The sequence below is a fragment of the Mercenaria mercenaria genome, chromosome 1, assembly GCF_021730395.1.
Source record: "Mercenaria mercenaria strain notata chromosome 1, MADL_Memer_1, whole genome shotgun sequence".
Lineage (NCBI taxonomy): Eukaryota > Metazoa > Mollusca > Bivalvia > Venerida > Veneridae > Mercenaria > Mercenaria mercenaria.
In genome coordinates, this window is record NC_069361.1 from 96,811,568 (window position 1) to 96,833,683 (window position 22,116).

At 37.4% G+C, this 22,116-nt stretch overlaps 1 protein-coding gene across 1 annotated transcript; it reads left to right on the plus strand.

Annotated features, from left to right (window-relative positions):
* The first annotated feature begins 665 nt into the window (after nucleotides 1-665).
* Nucleotides 666-20,200, plus strand: LOC123529513 (uncharacterized). Its single transcript, XM_053517958.1, has 4 exons — nucleotides 666-869; nucleotides 1,880-2,136; nucleotides 16,806-17,006; nucleotides 18,748-20,200. Exons 1-4 carry the CDS (start codon nucleotides 796-798, stop codon nucleotides 19,359-19,361), a joined length of 1,146 nt encoding a protein of 381 aa, XP_053373933.1. The 5' UTR covers nucleotides 666-795; the 3' UTR covers nucleotides 19,362-20,200.
* The last annotated feature ends 1,916 nt before the right edge of the window (nucleotides 20,201-22,116 follow it).

Below are 22,116 nucleotides of genomic sequence, written 5' to 3' on the forward strand. Positions count from 1 at the left end.
ATTCATATAATAAACCATTTTTGACTAGAAAAGATTCTAAGTGGTTATAAACCGCTCTTTCAAGAATTTTAGATACAATTGACATCTTTCTAATGCTTACAGGTCTATAATTGGACACATCAGACCTATCATTTTTCTTAAATAAAGGTTTAACCTTAGCACTTTTCAAATCTTCGGGAATAGTATTGCTAACGATTGAACTATTCACTAAAAATGTAGCATGAATTTTCAAGTAAGAAGCTGCATCCTTCAAAAATCTAGCAGGAATATTATCTAACCCTGTGCTTTTAGAGCAGTTTAACTTACATAATTCCCTATACACAAACTCTTCATTTACTATATGAAGTTTAAGTCTAACACCTTAGGATTTCTCTGTTCATAAAATTTTTTGAACAGTTCTGAATGAACAGTAAATATAAATTTAATGGGTTGGGCAATTTTTGTACAAACTGTAGTTTTCTTATATAAAAGTTAATACCCCCTTTTCTTTTTGTTTTTCTCAAGTAGCGATATAGTTCTTTATGGGAATATAAGTCTCTGAAAATCTGTTATGCTAGAAAATGTCGAAAACCCGTTAAAAATTAAGTGAATTTTTATATGAAATAAAGAACAGCCGGATTTAGTGGTGTTCAGCCTTTTATGATATATAGCGGTGTACAACCTATTAAGGGAGAGAAATCTTAGGGAACCAAATCAGTCTGCAGATAATTTCATAAAAATAAAAAAATAATTAAGAAATAACCAGTTAATTGTATTCCTAGGACCAGAATACGAAACAAACAGGCTAGGTAGGCAATGGCCGACTATGCACCTACACATACGGAACTACAACATTTTAAAATATTGCTTTCAGCATTAGAACAAGGCTCATATCCCAGACTCACCAGTTTCGACGCACATAACAAGCAACATGGCCGCGCTTTTTCATTCAGTACCAATACGTGACTCTATTAGATGTTGCATGTGCACTAACCTTTTATGCACTGAATCATACCAATAACATCTTATTCTAAACAACTGACTGCCAGAAATCAAAAGGTAAACAACAACTAGTGTGGTCGGCCATACTTTTTTCTAACACACCTATTTCGACGCATCCTACATGATACTTGTTACGAAGCTTTTGATTGGCTTAAATATTTGTGCAATCACTGTAAGTAATGTGCTACACCATAACTGTCATGGATGCTGCAATAAAACTTGACACAAAAGCAGATGCAAGTAGATAATCAATATTAAGGCCAAAGGATATAAATAAATCTGAAAACATTTTAACATTCATGAACATAAGGGGCTAAGAACATAAATAGTCACTCTGCTTTTTTAATACACACTGTCTGATGTTTTTTCTTTCATTTTTCTGGACTGCAGTGTTTACAGAGGAATTTGGCACATTTTGTTTTATACAAAACTTTAGATGATCCCAGTGTTCGCAGCCTACTTGACAAGAGAAAAAAAATGAAGTGTGTAGTAATGGTTGCATTGATATATAATGCGTACACCTTCCAAAACAGTGCATAAAATAGTGCGACTACATATGTCACATGGCAGTGATGTGACCTTGATAGCACCAAAGTCGGCTGCAGACGTACAACAAAATTTCCAGTAGCTTTTTTAATCTAAGCTTCCACAGGGAAGTTTTTAAAATGGATGAAAATTTGCATTAGTAGAAACATTAAAAATCATGTATAGGATAAATGTAAGTTGATAAATATCTTCAAATCCTGAACTTTCCAACTTTTTATCGGTAAAAGTAACCATGATGTTTTCTGTCATTACACCGAGTAACTACGTCATCGGAAACCCCAAGTTAATCGAGAACGAGGTCAAAACAAAAATGGCGTCGAAATAGGTGTGCGTAAAATTACGTGGTGCGACGATATCATTATAAAGTGCGAACCCTCAAAATTACAGAATCAAATGCACGATGTCCTGTTGATTTTTCCAATGCATCAATCTTCTTTGAGCGGGAGCAGTCTCCACCATTTGCATTAGGAACACTTTTCCGAAAGGCTCATAAAATTCTTAGTGACTATATCGAATCTCCAAATCGAAATAGACCTACTATTCCGGAAGATCCAGATTGCAGAAAAGCCTTGGATTTATTGCTGAAATTTCTACAAAATATTGACAAAGGTATGATATGACAGGGTTGGATTTTGCATTATGATGATGTAACAGTAGTGATATTTAGCTCGACTATTCGAAGAATATTGAGACTATACTACTCGCCCGGATGTCTGCGTTGGTTAAAGTTTTTAGGTAGTGTCTAGTCGTCCGGTAACCAGATGCCTAGCCTGCGTTCTAGTCGTCCGGTAACCGGACGACTAGCATTTCCCCTGGCGATTTTCTAGTCGTCCGGTTATCGATTTCTCAGTGAATAAGCAGTGTTCTGGTATAATTTTACCTGTTATTTATTTAAGATATCACAAAGAAGTATAAAATACACAGAATGGCAACTGGCTGTAATCTCGCGTGAGCTCGTGTCAGAGCGTGATTCGGCGTTATCTTACTAAAAACAAACATCGGCGAGCATGGAGTTACAATTTGTACCTTTAAAACTACATTTAAAATACATGTTAGCTTCTAAAACAAAACTAGTTTAATGTGAAATGGTCTCAAGACACGAAGTACACGTTTTTTTTTTTTGCCATCGAAAGAAGCGTGGTCATACGGTGATAATTATTTTACCGATGAATAATTGCTTTTGCATACAAAATGGCGCGTGGAGAAAGCGCCACTTCCGGTAAACGAGATCTCGTTTTTTTTTCACTGGAGGTTGGCGAGATTTGCTCTATATGCCTTTCAAGTTGCCAATCTATCTATTTTTATAGCTCTTTGGATATCAATTCCTATCTGAAAACAGAAATTTGTTTGAATATATGCCAAAGTGTATTTCTAATCTTCTCGAGAAATCTACTGCCTTTTCAGCCGATAAAATGGAAGTTTACAAAAATCAATAATGACGAAACGAATAAAAGCGGGTGATTGTGTCGTTGTCATCTTGCTCTATTATTACATGAGCACCGAACCATTCATCGTGCATGATAATGTTTTCTATTTGTTACTGTTGCTTTTATTGCGAGTTTTGTTTTTATGAGTGTATGTCTGAAATGTATTTGTGGTATATGAAAAATATTTGAATACAATAGCATGACAATATGAGAGATTCTTCTCGGCGTATGTTGCAGTCCTTAGAAGGACTTTTGTTGTCCTTAAAAGGACAGTTTATTAGTCTTAAATGTAATAAGACAGATAGCGGAACGCATCTGCAATGCTACTGGCAAAGTCGTGTTCATGACATGGTCGCAGGTGGGTTCCGTCTTTCGGGTCTATGCTGTCATTGCCTATAAGTGAATTGCCGTGGTGCCAGATTTCGCAAGGGTGTAACTTAAACAGAACTTTGTTAAGGCGCTTGCATAGCTTGTTATAGCGCCGGTGATGTCTGTGGAACAGCGAACCGAATACAACCAGTCTCACCCCTCTTGATGTCAACTCGTTGTAGATGTTTAAAAGAGATTTCATCAGCTCCTTGTTGGTAAGTGATAGCATGTCATTCTCCCCTACTTGAATAAAAATGATGTCATATTTAGCTATGTGAGTTTGTTGAAGAAGTTTTTGAAGTCGCTTCACCCCTAGACCACCAGTCCCGTATGCTTCTCCGCTGAAGGGCATGTCATCTGGAATCTGTCGAGTTTTCCACCTTCTACAGAGACGTTTTATGAAGCTGTGTCCGAAGATGCCGCAGTATGGACCTCTTTCACCGTATTCAGCTGACCAACAGTAGCTTTCTGTGAACGCCATAGTTATGAATGATTAAGTGTAGAACAGCGAGTTTATATATAAATATAACTGACTATGTTCACTCATTACTATTGACATGATAATTAGGCATTGAGTGATATGTCAGCATGATGCCATCAGTGTCCAAGGTGTGAATAATATCAAGCGTTGTAGTTGATACGCTTGTTACAACACACATTTATTTAATTACTTGTCTAATACTACCTTGTAAACCATTCAATAACAGTTTCATTAATTAATTACATGACATCAGAAATTATTATGTCTCCCCCAGGAGACATATTGTTTTTGCCCTGTCCGTCCGTCCTTCCGTCCGTCCGTACGTCACACTTCATTTCAGAGCAATAACTGGAGAACCATTTGACCTAGAACCTTCAAGCTTCATAGGGTTGTAGGGCTGCTGGAGTAGACGACCCCTATTGTTTTTGGGGTCACTCCGTCAAAGGTCAAGGTCACAGGGGCCTGAACATTGAAAACCATTTCCGATCAATAACTAGAGAACCACTTGACCCAGAATGTTGAAACTTCATAGGATGATTGGTCATGAAGAGTAGATGACCCCTATTGATTTTGGGGTCACTCCGTCAAAGGTCAAGGTCACAGGGGCCTGAACATTGAAAACCATTTCCGATCAGTAACTAGAGAACCACTTGACCCAGAATGTTGAAACTTCATAGGATGATTGGTCATGAAGAGTAGATGACCCCAATTGATTTTGGGGTCACTCCGTCAAAGGTCAAGGTCACAGGGGCCTGAACATGGAAAACCATTTCCGATCAATAACTAGAGAACCACTTGACCCAGAATGTTGAAATTTCATTGAATGATTGGTCATGAAGAGTAGATGACCCCTATTGATTTTGGGGTCACTCTATCAAAGGTCAAGGTCACAGGGGCCTGAACATGGAAAACCATTTCCGATCAATAACTAGAGAACCACTTGACCCAGAATGTTGAAACTTCATAGGATGATTGTACATGCAGAATAGATGACCCCTATCGATTTTGGGTTCACTCCATTAAAGGTCAAGGTCACAGGGGCCTGAACATGGAAAACCATTTCCGGTCAGTAACTTGAGAACCACTTGACCCAGAATGTTGAAACTTCAGAGGATGATTGGTCATGCAGAGTAGATGACCCCTAACGATTTTGGGATCACTCTGTGAAAGGTCAAGGTCACAGGGGCCTGAACATTGAAAACCGTTTCCGGTCAGTAACTTGAGAACCACTTGACCCAGAATGATGAAACTTCATAGGATGATTGGTCATGCAGAGTAGATGACCCCTAACGATTTTGGGGTCACTCTGTTAAAGGTCAAGGCCACAGGGGCCTGAACATGGAACACCATTTCCGGTCAGTAACTTGAGAACCACTTGACCCAGAATGATGAAACTTCATAGGATGATTGGTCATGCAGAGTAGATGACCCCTAATGATTTTAGGGTCACTCTTTTAAAGGTCAAGGCCAAAGGGGCCTGAACATGGAAAACCATTTCCAATCAGTAACTTGAGAACCTCTCGACCCAGAATGTTGAAACTTCATAGGATGATTGTTCATGCAGAGTAAATGACCCCTATTGTTTTTGGGGTCACTCCGTTAAAGGTCAAGGTCACAGAGGCCTGAACATTGATAACCAGTTCCGATCAATAACTTGAGAACCACTTGACCCAGAATGTTGAAACTTCATAGGATGATTGAACATGCAGAGTAGATGACCCCTATTGATTTTGGGGTCAGTCTATTAAAGGTCAAGGTCACAATGGCCTGTTCATGTAATATCATTTTTTGGAAATAACTTGAGAACCACTTCACCTACAATGTTGAAACTTAATAGGATGATTGGTCATGCAGAGTAGATGACCCCTATTTATTTTGAGGTCACTTGATTAAAGATCAAGGTCACAGGGGCCTGAACAGTGACTTGAGAACCACTAGGCCAAGAGTGTTGAAATTTAGCGGGATGGCTGGACATGCCAAGTAGATGATCCCTATTGCAGCCAACCATCAGTGTCTCTTTGACTTTCGCTCCTGACCCCTATTGACTTCTTGCCTATAGGACTTTGCATTGGGGGAGACATGCGCTTTTTTATAAAAGCATTTTCTAGTTTTCAAAGTTTTACATTTATATATTTGACACCTTATCATTTACCCAGAAACCACGTGTAACTGATCATATACCCCAATATGGACATGCGACTCTTTAAAAGTCATGTAATTTTGTAAAACAATTAGGTCACTTAATTACCTAAACGGCATCCATGTAAATAAATAAGAATTGTAAAAAAAAAATAGATAAGTTGCTGACGAAGCTACACGACACCTTGGAAATAGCTGTTAAGGCGTTTCTGCTGCTTCTTCTGCTGCTGCTTCTGCCGCTGTGTGTGGTCTTGAACCAGATATGATCAGATTTAATCTCGAAATAGAATGTTTTCAAGTAATTTGCATCTATGTATGACTTTAGAGATACGATTCTATGAGTTCCACCTTGGCACTTGTGCATACTTTTAATTTATTAGGTTTATATTTTATATACGTGGGGTCCTAGATATAAAACATTTTAGTCATCAAAATATCCACATATATGCTGTGAATAATTATGATATCTTATAACATATTCTTCCCATATTTAGATCATGTTATATATGTGTGATAAGTTTACAGGTGACATATAAGCCCATTGGGTCGGATGTTGTGAAGATTGATCATTTATTGTGATATGAGCCGCGCCACGAGAAAACCGGCATAGTTTATTTGCGACCAGCATGGATCCAGACCAGCCTGCGCAACTGCACAGTCTGGTCAGGATCCATGCTGGTCGCTTTCAAAGCCTATTGGAATTAGAGAAACTGTTAGTGAACAGCATGGATCCTGACCAGACTGCCTGGATGTGCAGGCTGGTCTGGATCCATGCTGGTCGCAAACCCACTATGCTGGTTTTCTCGTGGCACGGCTCATATGTATGCACTGAGTATAACACTTGTCACGTTAATAAACAATTTGCTTATTTACTTACACATTTACTTAAAATGATATTCATTTGATGGAATACAGTGCGTGACAATTAATCTAGAGTGTGTACAAGTACGGGTAATTAATACAAAAACGTATAAAGATTAAAGGACTAAAGGGTCATCACTATTGTGAAAAGCACGTGCTTTTCGTTCAAAACACGTGAAAAACGTCTATTGATGAGCATCGCATAAATCGTTGTGTTAATTGTATTAATCCTACAAACTGCGATAATTGTATAGCAATCAGCACAAACATATCTTTTAACAATTTACTTTTATGTTCCTTTGATACAGAATGTTTTAAAATATCAAAAGACGCAAGCATTTTAAAATTTAATTTAATTATGCGGCGTCTTTAATGAGCAAAGTGGAATGTCACACATTTTAATTTCGATGTAATGAGCAACTGATGAGTTATGAAAATGAAAGTTATATAAACCTTATAAATTCGATACCATACTGTCATATGAGAATACTGTGTTCAATTATGGCTTCCCAGACCGTGTCTTTCACAGTGGGAGAAAAATTCTCCAATTTCAATGATCTTGCATCCAAAATTGACCGTTATCAACGGGTAAATAATGTTCAGTTGTACAAACGTGATTCTCGTTCAATAGAAGCGTACCAAAAACGCTGTCCAAAACGGAACTTTAACGCCAATCTCAAGTTTGCAGAAATCACATATGCCTGTATACCAGGAGGGAAGAAATTCGTTCCGCCATTATTGATTTTTGTAAACTTCCGCTTTTTTCGGCTGAAAAGGCAGTAAATTTCTTGATAAGATTAAAAATACACTTTGGTATGTATTCAAACAAATTTTTGTTTGCAGGTAGGTATTGATATCTTAAATAAATAACAGGTAAAATTATACCAGAACACTGCTTATTCACTGAGAAATCGATTACCGGACGACTAGAAAATCGCCAGGGGAAATGCTAGTCGTCCGGTTACCGGACGACTAGAACGCAGGCTAGGCGTCCGGTTACCGGACGACTAGACACTACCAAGTTTTTATGAAGGCAGTGACTAGAGAACCGGAATCGGTTCCCTAGACAGCAAACTTATTCATCCGGAACCGGTTCTCTAACCAAAATACCGTGCATAGGCTAGGGAACTGGAATTCTATTTCTATGCATAAAGCTGTCGAAATTCACTTTGTTTCTTTTGGAAAGTGTCATGCATGTTATTATATCTTAATTATTTTCACCATTTCAGCAAGCTAGCTATGCCCTTTCATTTATCTGTGTTTACTATGTCTCCAAAAGTGTACTCGCTGCATACCATACCTGTCAAGTCTGATCTCTAACGAATTCAAGGTTTGTTCACGACTTAACGAATTTGGAGCATTTTCTCACGCTTTCTAAAAAAATCAGACCAAAAAATTTGTGGACCACTTATTTTCTCTAATTTGCCATCTGGCATCGTTATTTTAAGACAGGATGAGACAACAATAAACAGAAAACACATGTCAAGTGTCATTTTCAATGTACTGATTACGTAACGGACCTGCCGAAACTGGTTCTGGCCAGTTTTTGCTTTAACCGAAGCTTCCCGAGAGAGATTGTACCAATCAAATTGATGCGTTAATTTCCGTATGACTACGAGCCAATTACGTAAATCATCGATATTGACTGACTGGTTACTATTTATGCTATTCGTGGACGTTGCATTGTCGGAAAAGTATTAGAACCATTCGCGCACTTGACCTTGACCGACACTAAAAAAAAACATGAAGATGTCAGAAAAAAAAGAATTATTCGTCAAAATATAACAACGCGTGGGATCTGGAATTTCCTTGGCTTAGAAAAGCAGACTTTATGGACCTAGTTTTGCTTTCTGCAAGCTATGTAGGAAGTAAGTTGTATCATCATTCCAATTAATATGGCGGACACGGTATGTAGCGAGTAGGCCTACACTATTGGAGACAGTGGATTTCGTCAGTGTTATAAAATTCCGGTTCCCTAGCCTATGCACGGTATTTTGGTTAGAGATCCGGTTCTGGACGAATAAGTTCGCTGTCAAGGGAACCGATTCCGGTCCTCTAGCCACTGCCTTTTATGAAATAATAGTATCTTGTATACCATCAAAGATATTTACTTCAAACTTGGAATACCTGTTTATTATAACAGTCTCTACTGGTTGGGAACCAGTATCCGGACAAGATCAGTTTCCGAACACATGTAATAACGGCTTTATTTCGGCATTATTTATGTTATTGTTTCATCTGGATGATTTGGATGTTTGTTCTTCATGTCTACAACAAACCACTATATTACAAGGCTGTATAATGTTAGGTTTTATGATGATACCAACCTGTGTTGACAAAACAACTTTCTGTCTTAACGGGGCATGAAGATAGCATTGCGTATGCGCAGTAGTTTACATTTGTCGAGGTACATTTGTATCAAGTGGGGAAGAAATAATTAAACTACTCATTGATTGTTTGCTGATAACTTGTGCTACTTTTAATTTCACGGTAATAGTTACATAAAATGCAGGGCTGTCGATGTTTGCACTAATTTTATTCTATATCTATTGGAATTATCAAGAATTCGTGTTAGACGAAATTTGAGTTTGTTATAGTTAGCCTCTCTTTGCTTTCGTAGCTGCTATTGAAAGTCTGGTTATCTGTCATGTGCATTTTTGGAGAGATTTATGATAAGGAAATGTGTAAAAATAGTTTAATTACTTATTTTGATATCAAAAAAGCAGCAAAACATCGTCCAGCTACTGGTTTACCTCACGGGGAAAACAACTTCTTTTTGTGACCCCATTTGAGGCCCCACAGAACCCATATTTTATGTCACAACATGATGCTGATTACAACATCCGATGCAGAAGGAGCTGAAGTTTGTTCAGTGTGGGCTTCATTTATGTCAGATATTTTTTTAGGAAATAATGGAGCCGAAATATGAAAATTTGTCCGGCTACTGGTTCCAAACCAGTACATGTAAGCAAGAGTACATAACTCTGTTAAGTATTTTGGCTGAATTATGGCCCTTTTTGGACTTGGAAATTTGTTCAGATTTCGTACAAGTCCACGTTTTCTAAAAACTATTTGACAGGTGGCTTTGAAACTTTGAACACTTGTTTATTATAACAGTCTCTACCTGTTGGCAAGAGTACATACTGTATTTTCCCGAATATACGCCCCTGGGGGCGTTACATTTTCCAAAGAGGGGGCGTTCATTTGAGGTAAAAAAATAAAAAATGAAAATTTTTACAAATCTTAAAAACATCGTTCAAACCAACTGTAAAGTGTTTCTGTGTTGTTTAATTCCCCCAAAACGTAATTATTTGGCATCCAATTTAATGCAGTGTGTCTTAAAATAATGCATTTAAATACGGTACCTCATGTATTCCGTGACACGCTCGCGACATTACACATTACGTCATCATACCCAAACAGCTGTGTACTCCAATAATATTTTCCTTAGTACATGCGGGTAGCAATACACAATGCCAGTGGTTTGACACGCTGCTTATGTGCCAGCTTTTAAATTAAAAGTTATTAAAACTGCCGAAGAAAAGGTTAACACTTTGCCGCAAATTTGTTTAAAGTCGACAGGAAGCTTGTGAGCGGGTGGTGCAAAAACAAATCAAAAATCGATTTACCATTTAATTTTCTATTTGATGATTGGATACATACCGTACTTAGTATAAACGTTTTGGATTTACAGTACATGGACTGTTTAAAAGTGTTTATTTCTTAATACATTGGGTACATACTGTAAATTACTTATTATGTTGACTTATAAAAATGAGGTAGGTGATTTTTTTTTTTCGTTCTTGTTGACTTTTTGCCCCTCCAAAATGGGTGGGGGGGGGCATTAATTAGAGGGGGGGGGCGGCCTTAATACGGGAAAATACGGTAACTCTGTCAAATATTTTGGCTGAATCATGGCCCTTTTTGGACTTAGAAACTGGTTCAGATTTCATAAGTTGTAGATATAAGTCCATGTTTTGTAAAAACTATTTGACATGAGGCTTTGAAACTTTGAACACTTGTTTATAATTATTATGTTAGTCTCTACCTGTTGGCAAGAGTACATAACTCTGTCATGTGTTTTGGCTGAATCATGGCCCTTTTTGGACTTGGAAATCAGTTAAATTTTTCATACCAGTCCATATATTGCCTAATCTGTTTGTCATATAACTTTGAAACTTTGACCATTGTTTACCATCTTAGTCTACATATGTAGGCAAGACTACATAACTAGAACAAGGACTTTAGCTCAGTTATGGCCCTTTTTTGAGACTTTTTTTAATCCCCGTCACGAGTGGTTGGGGGTTATAAGAATGGTCTCCATCCTTCCGTCAGTCCGTAACATTTTGTGTCCGCTCTGTATCTCCTAAACCCCTTGAAGGATTTTCATAAAACTTGGGTCAAATGATCACCTCATCAAGACGATGTGCGAATACACGAGTCAGCCATATTGGCTCAAGGTCAAGGTCACAACGCAAGGTAAAAGGTTTGAGCCTTCCATTTTGTGTCTGCTCTGTATCTCCTAAACCCCTTGAATGATTTTCATGAAACTTGAGTCAAATGATCACCTCATCAAAACGATATGCAGAACTCATGAATCAGCCGTGTCTGCTCAAGGTCAAGGTCACAGGTCAAGGATTTGAACCTTCCATTTTTTGACCCAACGGTTTCGCCTAAACCCCTTGAAGGATTTTCATGATACTTGAGTCAAATAATCACCTCATCAAGACGATTTGCAGAACTTGTGTGTCAGCTGTGTTGATTCAAGGTCAAGGTCACAACGCAAGGTCAAAGGTTTAAGCCTTCTATTATGTGTCCGCTCAGTATCTTCTAAACCCCTTGAAGGATTTTCATGATACTTGAGTCAAATGATCACCTCATCAAGACGATGTGCAGAACACATGTGTCAGCGATGTTGACTCAAGGTCAAGGTCACAATGCAAGGTCAAAGGTTTGAGCCTTCCATTTTGTGTCTGCTCTGTGTCTCCTAAACCCCTTGAAGTATTTTCATATTCATTGATTTCCTCATGTACATGGACAATAAAATATACTTAACAAAGTCAATGCTTCCACCCAATGCTGTCAACCTTTTCACTATCCGTAACAGCGACGTGGCATATATCTGTCTTTCAGACTGCTTTGTTGACATAGAAATTAGTTAAGTTTCGCATATCATTCCATATTTTGTCTAAACTGTTTGAACACTTGCTTACCGTCATGGTCACACATCGTCATATGGTGCAAGACATTGTCCTTTCTGTTTTTATATCATTTTGTCTGAAAATCTCTGGTGATATTTTGACCCCATACTTTCATCAGTTCTTCAAATAGTCACTCTTGTTTTCCTTATATAAACCAGGAACAACATGATATTATATTGAATATGTTTTGTTACAAAGTCCGATCAGCATGTTTTGAAAATTACCATGTATACTGTCAATGCAATAAAATACAACAAATTTAATGAATAGTTTTATGAAAACATTATATTTTTCATTTACATCCTTTTACTATCTCATGCTTTATTTCCGATCAGTAGAAGTACTTGAGAATTAACAGTTGCACATTCGTGCTGGGAAAAGATCAAAAGTTAACCTACCCATTGTTCTTGGATTCTGTACCAGTACAAACCTGTTCTCTGCAGGTAACTGCTAACTTCCCCACATGAGTCAGAGGTGGAGGACGAATGATTTCAGACATTTTGTCCTGATGACATGTCTGTTAAGCTTCAAAGACATGTCCCACTTGTTTCCAAAACAACGTTACATATCCTTTTTGCGGCCTTAACGTAATCAAACGTAATTATTTAAGCAACTGACAGCCCTTTCAGGCTTCTGTAGAATCAACATTTATTACACAAAATTCATTTTGAAAATATCTCTGAAATATCTAGGTCTGCAGCTTTCAAATACAGAAAAATCTGACATCCAAGGCTTATACTGACACTTTTAGACAACATCAAAATGGAGCTTATGAGCGATTTGACGAAGTTCCAAAATTCTCCATATACCCTTGCTCCGTTATGGACCCCTATGGGATTTGTGTTTATTCCGAGTGCGAATATTTGTTCATAGATGAAAAGCTGACATGTCGTACTAAAGCCCAGGTATTTTAAAATCATTACAAAGTGCTGTAAATTAATTCCTCATTAGCAAAAAAAAGAAAAGAAGTCCACGCGCATACATTTAGGCGGGTTACCGCCCGGCTGAGAAAATTCCAGAGGTTTCCATGGAATGTCTGTGAATTTCCATGGAAGTCCAGACTCTGGAGTATTTGGACAAACTTTCTGGAGTTGGAGATGGAAAACTGCGGAAAAATGTCCAGGGATTTCCAGAGTACTTTCCACAGACAATTTTCCAGAGTGAACCTTGGAAGCCCATGAACAATTTTCCGGAGTTATTCCTTGAACGTTCATGGACAATTTTCTGCAGTGGTCCAGGAAGTTCTGCTGACAGTATTATTCAATAGCAATACATGTGATTAATTACACTCCCTACATGCAGTATGTGTGTATGGTGAGCAATAACACGTTAGTACAAGCAATATGATTTTTAGCTCGACTATACGAAGTATAAGGAGAGCTATCCTACTTGCCCCGGCATCGGCGTCTTTCTGCGTCCCCACCTTGGTTAAAGTTTTGATGCACTTTCTCTTTTTTCAACTTATCTCTGTAATTACTTGATGGATTTGATTCAAACTTGAAATACTTATTCCTCATCATCATCCACATCATCTGACATAAGGGCCATAACTCTAGCACCAATATTTCATGAATTATCCCCCCTTTTCACTTAGATTTTCAAGTTAAAGTTTTGATGCACTTTCACTCTATCTCTATTATTAGTGAATGGATTTTGTTCAAACTTAAAGTAGTTGTTCAACATCATCACCCACATCATATGACACAAGGTGCATAACTCTGGCACCATTTTTTCATGAATTATTCCCCCTTTTTACTTACAATTTCAGGTTAAAGTTTTATGCACTTTCACTCTACCTCTGTTATTACTGAATGGATTTGATTCCTACTTAAAATGGTTGTTCAGCATCATCACCCACATCATATGACACAAGATGCATAACTCTGGCACAATTTTTCGTGAATTATTCCCCTTTTTACTTAGAATTTCAGGTTAAGGTTTTATGCACTTTCATGCTATCTCTGTTATTACTGAATGGATGTGATTCAAACTTAAAACAATTGTTCAACATCATTACCCTTATCATATGACACAAGGTGCATAACTCTGGGATCAATTTTTCATGAATTATTTCCCCTTTTACTTAGAATTTTAGGTTAAAGTTTTGATGCACTTTCACTCTGTCTCTGTTATTACTGAATGGATTTGATTCAAACTTAAAATAGTTGTTCAACATCATCACCCACACTATATGACACAAGCTGCATAACTCTGGCACCAATATTTAATGAATTATGCCCCTTTTTGCTTAGGATATATTTATATAGTGTTTTGATACATTTTATCTTTACCTCTCTTATTACTTTAAGTTGATATTTTTGACATAGACTCAGGCTATTGTACAATATCTTCATCCACAATTGGAGTCATTAAACACTTTAGTGACAGCTCTAGTTTCCTCGGATGTGCCCAGTTTCACTATCCAGCATCGAAATAGTCGAGCACGCTGTCTCCTGTGACAGCTCTTGTATTGCATGTGATCACTTTCACAGTTTCAGAACTATATGATATATATGTACAAGGAAAATGAATCTTTGCCAGTTAAAAGTGACCGATTAGAATACTTTTAAGCATATACGTACTTGTGAACAAAGATTAGTTACACTAAAATAATGATGAAATCATTCAAAGAAAGTACCTAAAGTCATCTGTTTTAAATATGCATATTTAATATTTATAAAATCTTTGTGAAGCCTTTGGTTTTTAAAGCATTCATTGTTTTATCTAATGACTGATATGTAATGACTGATACCAAAGATACATGCATGTGTTTAATTAGCATAATTACAAATGTATGTATTGTTTCACTGGTCAGTTATGTAAACAAACTTACTTGAGCAATTTATAGAATCCTCGATATTAACTTTGAACTGTCAGTTACCTCACATAACAGTTTCACTAATATCTACACAACTTGTTAACATCAGACTTCCAGTCACACATTTTGCTACATTTCCGCAGTGTCCATGAACATTCCATGAACACTTTGAAAGATATAACAGGTGACTTTTCCATCCTAGTTTTGCATTTGTCCGCAGTTTTTCCACAGTTACTCTGGTCAAGTGAGCGAATTAGGACCATTGGTCCTCTTGTTATATATGTACAACTTGGATCCTTGAATAACTTATTCATAGTATTCAAGATAGCTTCATGAATTTTCACATGTGGATAGTTGGCAGTAAGAAGATAATGCTGATAATGATATTTTATGATATTTTTCCATCTTTCCATCTGTCAGTCTGTCCTGAAAATCTTGACATTGTATATACAACTTGGATTCTGCCAAAACTCTTAAAGTATTTAAAATAGGTTCATGAAACTTCACATAGTTGGCAATAAAAAGATTATGCTCATTATGATACTTCTCTGTCTGTCCATCTGCATGTATGTCTGTCTGTCTGGAGACTCTCGATCCTGCAATAACTCAAAAAGTACCCAAAGCTAGGTTTGTGACTCTTTGCATGTGGTAAGAATGCAACAAGGAGATTATGCATTTGCATATTTTTTCGGTTGGACAAACATTTTGGTTGCTGTGGCGTACGACCCGGATCTTGCAATAACTCAGAAAGTATTCAATATAGGTTCACATGAAACTTCATGTGTACATAGTGGGCAATAAGAAGTTTATGCTTTTAATTATGATAAATATTCTTTTGTTTATTAGTTAAAAGGTATGAATGACACTATGATGAAACTGCACACATGGAAAATTTCTTTTTATGAGTTTTTAGCTCACCTGAGCCAAAGGCTCATGGTGAGCTTTTGTGACCGCTCAATGTCCGTCGTCCGTCCGTCAACATTTTCTTAAAAAGTTTTCTTCTTGAAAACCACTGGGCAGAATTACACCAAACTTCACAGTAATGATCCTTGGATGGCCCCCTTTCAAAATTATTCAAAGAATTGAATTCCATGCAGAACTCTGGTTGCCATGGCAACCGAAAGGAAAAACTTAAACAATCTTCTTGTTCAAAACCGCAATGTGTAGAGCCTTGGTATTTGGCATGTGACATCATCTAATGGTCCTCTATGAAAATTGTTCAAATTGTGCCCTTAGGGTGAAAAGAGGCCCTGCCCAGTGGGTCACAAATTTTACATAGACTTATATAGGGAAAATCTTTAAAAATCTTCTTGTCTTAAACCACATGACCGAGGCCTTTGATATTTGGTATGTAGCATTGCCTTGTGGTCCTCTACCAAAAGTGTTCAAATTATAACCCTGGGATGAAAAGAGGCCCTGCCCCAGGGGGTCTCAAGTTTTACATAGACTTACATAGGAAAAAAACTTCAAAAATCTTCTTGCCTGAAACTGCAAGGCCTTAAGGCTTTTGATATTTGATTGTAGCATTGCCTGGTGGATCTCTAACAAGATTGTTCAAATTATGCCCCAGGGGGTCACTTATTATATGAGTTATATAGGCATATTTTCTAGACTGTTTAAATTATAATACCTGATGACCCTAAGCGATTAGGGGTCACTTGACTGTGACCTTGACCTACTGACCTTCTTTCTTGTTTTTTAAGATACAGCCTTGAAATTTGGATGTTATGTTCAGCTTTGAACACAGATCTTAAAATTGACTTTCACTGATCATGAATATGACCTACTGACCTTCTTTCTAATATTTTAACATAGTTTGCCATTTTAAACATGTGGCTCATATTACTCAGGTGAGCGATTCAGGTTCATCATGACCCTCAAGTTTTATTGTGTTAAATCTCATTAGCTTGCCCAAATTTAGGCTTTACACCAGTAGGGGACTGTTGTATTGCTTGCAATTCTTGAGAGACTTGTTTGTATAGTTTCAGAATCTTTGACTGATGCTAGTTCAAGAAGTGGCCAAGAGTGTAGATGGATTTTGAAGTTGGCACAGCATGTCTTCTCACAGCTTTCCCTCAATCCAAAGTACAAGTATGATATTTCGGAAGAATACAGCGCAACACTTCGATGTCAGTGTCCAGGAAAAGATACTGTTATTGGAGATAAATGTGAAACTAGCTTTGGTAAGTTCACAAAAAACTTGTATTTTGTCAAAATTATCCTTGTACCAAGGTACATTGCATGCCTGGAGGAATTATTCTGCAAAATCCTCAAGGTTAAGGGAAAACATCAATTTCCATTAAAAATTTTGGATGAGTTGTTGCCCCTTTTCAACTTAGAAGTTTTGGTTTCGGATCAGTTACTCTTTGAAAGATGTATAGATTTGAAGCGGGAGGATGTTATAGAAATACTTTCTATCCGAACGTCAATGTCACACATGTAACCGCCTCGGTAGCCTAGTGGTAGAGAGTCCGCTTCGAGTGCGGGAGGTCGTGGGTTCGATCCCCGGCAGCGTCATACCAAAGACGTAAAAAATGGTACTAGTAGCTTCCTCATTTGGCGCTCAGCATTAAGAGGGTAGTGCTAGGACTGGTCAGCCCGGTGTCAGTATAAAGTGACTGGGTGGGGTATCATGTTATGTGTCTACGGCGTGATATTCCAGTGAGGCAGCACTATAAAGTTGGGCATTGTGCTCACTGCTACAAGTAGACACCATCGTTTATATGACTGAAAAATTGTTGAAAAAGACGTTAAACCCAAACACACACATTTACGTATGGACAATAACTTCAAACCCCTGGAAGGGAATGTAATGAAACTTGTTACAGTGATAGATTTCATGTCCGGTCTGTAACTTTGTCATTCATGGATGGATTTAAAAAAAACTTGGCACCAATGATCAGCATGACATGATGAATGGTCACGTGCAAGAATCATAACTGTTTCCTCCTTACTTTTTGAGTTATCTCCCTTTATTGAATATTCTTGTACATGGCATAATTATTGCATGTAGGGAATTTATGCAAATTGCATGTTCAAGGACATTTAGAGGAAGTGCAGAGTAGAAGGACCATAACTGATCATTTTTTAGGGCACAGATTTAAAAGTACTGAAGGTAACATTGTGTGGAAGTTCATTGTATAAGTACCATAACTCTTCCTTGCTTATTTTTAGCTCGACTTTTCAAAGAAAACGTAGAGCTATTGCACTCGCCCCGGCATTGGCATCAATGTTGGTTAAAGTATTTGATAAAGTCAAATATCTCTGTTACTATCAAAGCTATTGACTTGAAACTTCAAATAGTTTTTTCTATCAAAGTCTACACCAGGAGAAACAATCGTCATAACTCTGATTTGAATTTTGACAGAGTTGTGCCCTGTTTTAACTTAGAATTTTTTGGTTCAAGTTTTTGATAAAGTCAAATATCTCTGTTACTATCAAAGCGTTTGACTTGAACCTTAAAATAGTTATTTACTATCAAAGTCTGCACTAGGAGAAACAATCCCCATAACTCTGATTTGAATTTTGGCAGAGTTATGCCCCTTTTAACATCGGTCTGCCTAATGAGACCTACCACATATTCTAATATGCTTGTTTCTGTTAAAACACGCTTACGCTAAAATGACATCACGTTAACGTGCAATGACATGAATGTTTTTGTTGCGACCAAGAAAGAGCGCTACTAATTATTTTATCTACTTTTTTAGATAAATGGCATATTAGAATCGAAATGATGTATAGCAAAATTTTGTTTTACCAAAATTAATACACTCACTCAAAATTGGTTGTACGTCTGCGGAATAATTCACTCGGGCTACGTCCTCGTTAAATTATTCCGCAGACATATAGCCTCTTTCCATGTATCAGTAACATTAAAACATGGTTTTTCTATACAGTATGTCTTAAATCCAACTTGTTTTATAGGATTGGAAAATGGCTGGCATGGAAAGGCTGATATAATAATGACAGATGTACCGGTTTGTGAAGTTAGTGGTTCCACAGATGTCGGTGATGGAAGAAGTACACCTTCTGAAAGACCAAGTAGTATTTTCGGTAGTGAAACAGAGTCAAACAGAAGTATTGAACTTATAAGTGATGAGAAATTTTCATACCATAATTACAGTCAGATTGCAGCAGAAACAATAACATTTTCTTTTTTGAGAAATAAAACTGCAAAGAATGAAGTCACATTGGTACCATCAATAGCTGTAAATAAAAGATGCATTCAGGTTCATTTTTATGATTCAGTAAATGATGTTTTTCTCCAGTCAGGCATTGTACCATTAACAGACCCAGGAGATCCTAAAAGTACCAGATTGAATACATTTGCAGTCTGTCTGATCTGGTTGGTCTTGAACCACAATTTATTCTGTACAGGAGTTGAGAAAATAATGAAAAGGTCAGGATTTCATTCACTTGTAGATGTTGATATTTTCAGTAACGAAGTTAAGGCACCTTGTAATTTAGAAAAGATCTCTTGTCAGAAGTGGCTTTCAGATGAAGAATGGCCTGATTCTGTAAGTGTGATCATGATGTAAAATTTCTAAATACCCATTTTCAAAATGGGACAATCACATATGGGATCACCCATTGCAGGGTGGCAGCATTCAGTGTCCACTCCCTTAACTTGAGCAATTCCTATCCAATCTTTCCCAATTTCAGTTAGAATGTAAATGAGCATTATGTCTCAGCCAAGTTGGAGAACAAGTCAGAACACCTCAGAAACTCTGGAGTTATGACACTTTCATTGCCAAAATTTGACCGAATTGGCACTGTCAGCTCTCTGACTTGAAAAATTCTTATCTAATCTTTATCAAACTTCTTCAGAATGTTTGTGGGAATTATGTCTTGGCCAAATTTGATAACCAGAGAGTTTGCCCCAGACACTTTACTGTAATGATATAGGAAAATGTACACATTAAAAATGGAAGGAATGCATTTATTTGACATATTGTATGTAAGGTGTGAATATTAGCTAATTAATGTTCTTACAAGTGTTGTCAGATCAAAGTCTTAAATTACAAGCAATTAATGATACTGATTTGTGGATTTATTTTTATGATAAACATGATGACAGTCACCTTAATGGTGTAATCAGGTCATTTTGTTTTTGTTTCAGTTATTTGGTGGTTTGAAACATGGCAATTTAAAATTAGGCAACATTTTCTTTTCATGTATTGCTTTTTCAATTTAATATAGTACAGACTTACCGTAGGCCCTCTTTACACATTATAAGTTATATTTGATATTTTAGATAATATCTCAGTCTAAAACTTATTACATATGTAATGTTTAATGTAATATGAAAATTGTTAACTTAAAACAGAGTAAGTGTCATGTCATAATCATTAAATAAAGAAAAATAACAGGTATTGGATTATTTTTCTGTGATTTTTTTGACAGCTTGCATTATGATATTCTGCCTTCTTGCACCTGCCGTAATCTGAAACGATACAAATTTATTCGTCAAAACTGGAAGTCGTCACCTTAGCGCAGTAAGTCAATAAGTCCTTCTTTAAATCAATGCAGTTATCCACTTTTTGCACTGAGGTGACGAAGTCTTCTAAAATGGGGCTGATCAGAAATAATCAATTTCCCCAAATTGATATTTATTATGCCCCCCTTCAAAGAAGGAGGGGTATATTGTTTTGCAGATGTCTGTCTGTCGGTCAGTCTGTATGTAGACAAATCCATTTCCGGATTATAACTCAAGAACGCTTGGGCCTAGGATCAGAAAAGTTGATAGGGAGGTTGGTCATCACCAGCAGATGACCCCAATTCATTTTGAGATCAGTATATCAAAAGTCAAGGTCGCAGTGACCCGGAACAGTTAAACGGTTTCCAGATGATAACTCAAGAACGCTTGGGCTAGGATCATGAAAGTTGATAGGGAGGTTGGTCATGTCCAGCAGATGACCCCTATTTATTTTGAGGTCATTAGGTCAAAGGTCAAGGTCACAGTGACCCAGATCAGTTAAATGGTTTCCGGACGATAACTCAAGAATGCTTGGGCCTAGGATCGTGATACAGTGAAACACCGCTCACTCGAGGTCGCAAGGGGATGAGCAAAATGCTCGAGTTATCCATGGTTTCGAGCGACCCAAACATTGACCAACATACGAAGAAAATTGAAGTTTGTTTTACCAATTGTCATCGAGACCATTTGCAGAGGAAACGGTGATGCGTAATAATAACACACTCGTGACATTTTCACAAAAACATATTGCAAACGTTATTTATGATAGATCGTAAATGGCACATGTGAAGAAACAGCTAAGACATTTTATTTTCATGTTTTTTTTAGCTCACCTGTCACAAAGTGACAAGGTGAGCTTTTGTGATCGCGCGGCGTCCGTCGTCCGTCGTCCGTCCGTCCGTGCGTGCGTCTGTCCGTCCGTAAACTTTTGCTTGTGACCACTCTAGAGGTCACATTTTTCATGGGATCTTTATGAAAGTTGGTCAGAATGATATCTAGGTCAAGTTCGAAACTGGGTCACGTGCCATCAAAAACTAGGTCAGTAGGTCTAAAAATAGAAAAACCCTGTGACCTCTCTAGAGGCCATATAATTCACAAGATCTTCATGAAAATTGGTCAGAATGTTCACCTTGATGATATCTAGGTCAAGTTTTAAACTGGGTCACGTGGGGTCAAAAACTAGGTCAGTAGGTCTAAAAATAGAAAAACCTTGTGACCTCTCTAGAGGCCATATTTTTCATGAGATCTTCATGAATATTGGTCAGAATGTTCACCTTGATGATATCTAGGTCAAGTTTGAAATTGGGTCACGTGGGGTCAAAAACTAGGTCATTAGGTCTAAAAATAGAAAATCCTTGTGACCTCTCTAGAGGCCATATTTCTCAATGGATCTTCATGAAAATTGGTCAGAATGTTCAGCTTGATGATATCTAGGTCAAGTTCGAATCTGGGTCACATGGGGGTAAAAACTAGGTCAGTAGATCTAAAAATAGAAAAACCTTGTGACCTCTCTAGAGGCCATATTTTTCATGAGATCTTCATGAATATTGGTCAGAATGTTTACCTTGATGATATCTAGGTCAAGTTCGATACTAGGTTATGTGGGATCAAAAACTAGGTCAGTAGGTCTAAAAATAGAAAAACCTTGTGACCTCTCTAGAGGCCATATTTCTCAATGGATCTTCATGAAAATTGGTGAGAATGTTCAGCTTGATGATATCTAGGTCAAGTCCGAAACTGGGTCACGTGCGGTCAAAAACTAGGTCAGTAGGTCTAAAAATAGAAAAACCTTGTGACCTCTCTAGAGGCCATATTTT

What these genes read in the sequence shown, in the direction of transcription:
- LOC123529513 (XM_053517958.1), top strand. Translation starts at nt 796, where the DNA reads ATGGCCGACTATGCACCTACACATACGGAACTACAACATTTTAAAATA. An exon ending in TCAGCATTAGAACAAGGCTC is followed by an intron (nt 870 to 1,879) that starts ATATCCCAGACT and finishes CGTGGTGCGACG; the next exon opens with ATATCATTATAAAGTGCGAA. An exon ending in TAAATGTGAAACTAGCTTTG is followed by an intron (nt 17,007 to 18,747) that starts GTAAGTTCACAA and finishes CTTGTTTTATAG; the next exon opens with GATTGGAAAATGGCTGGCAT.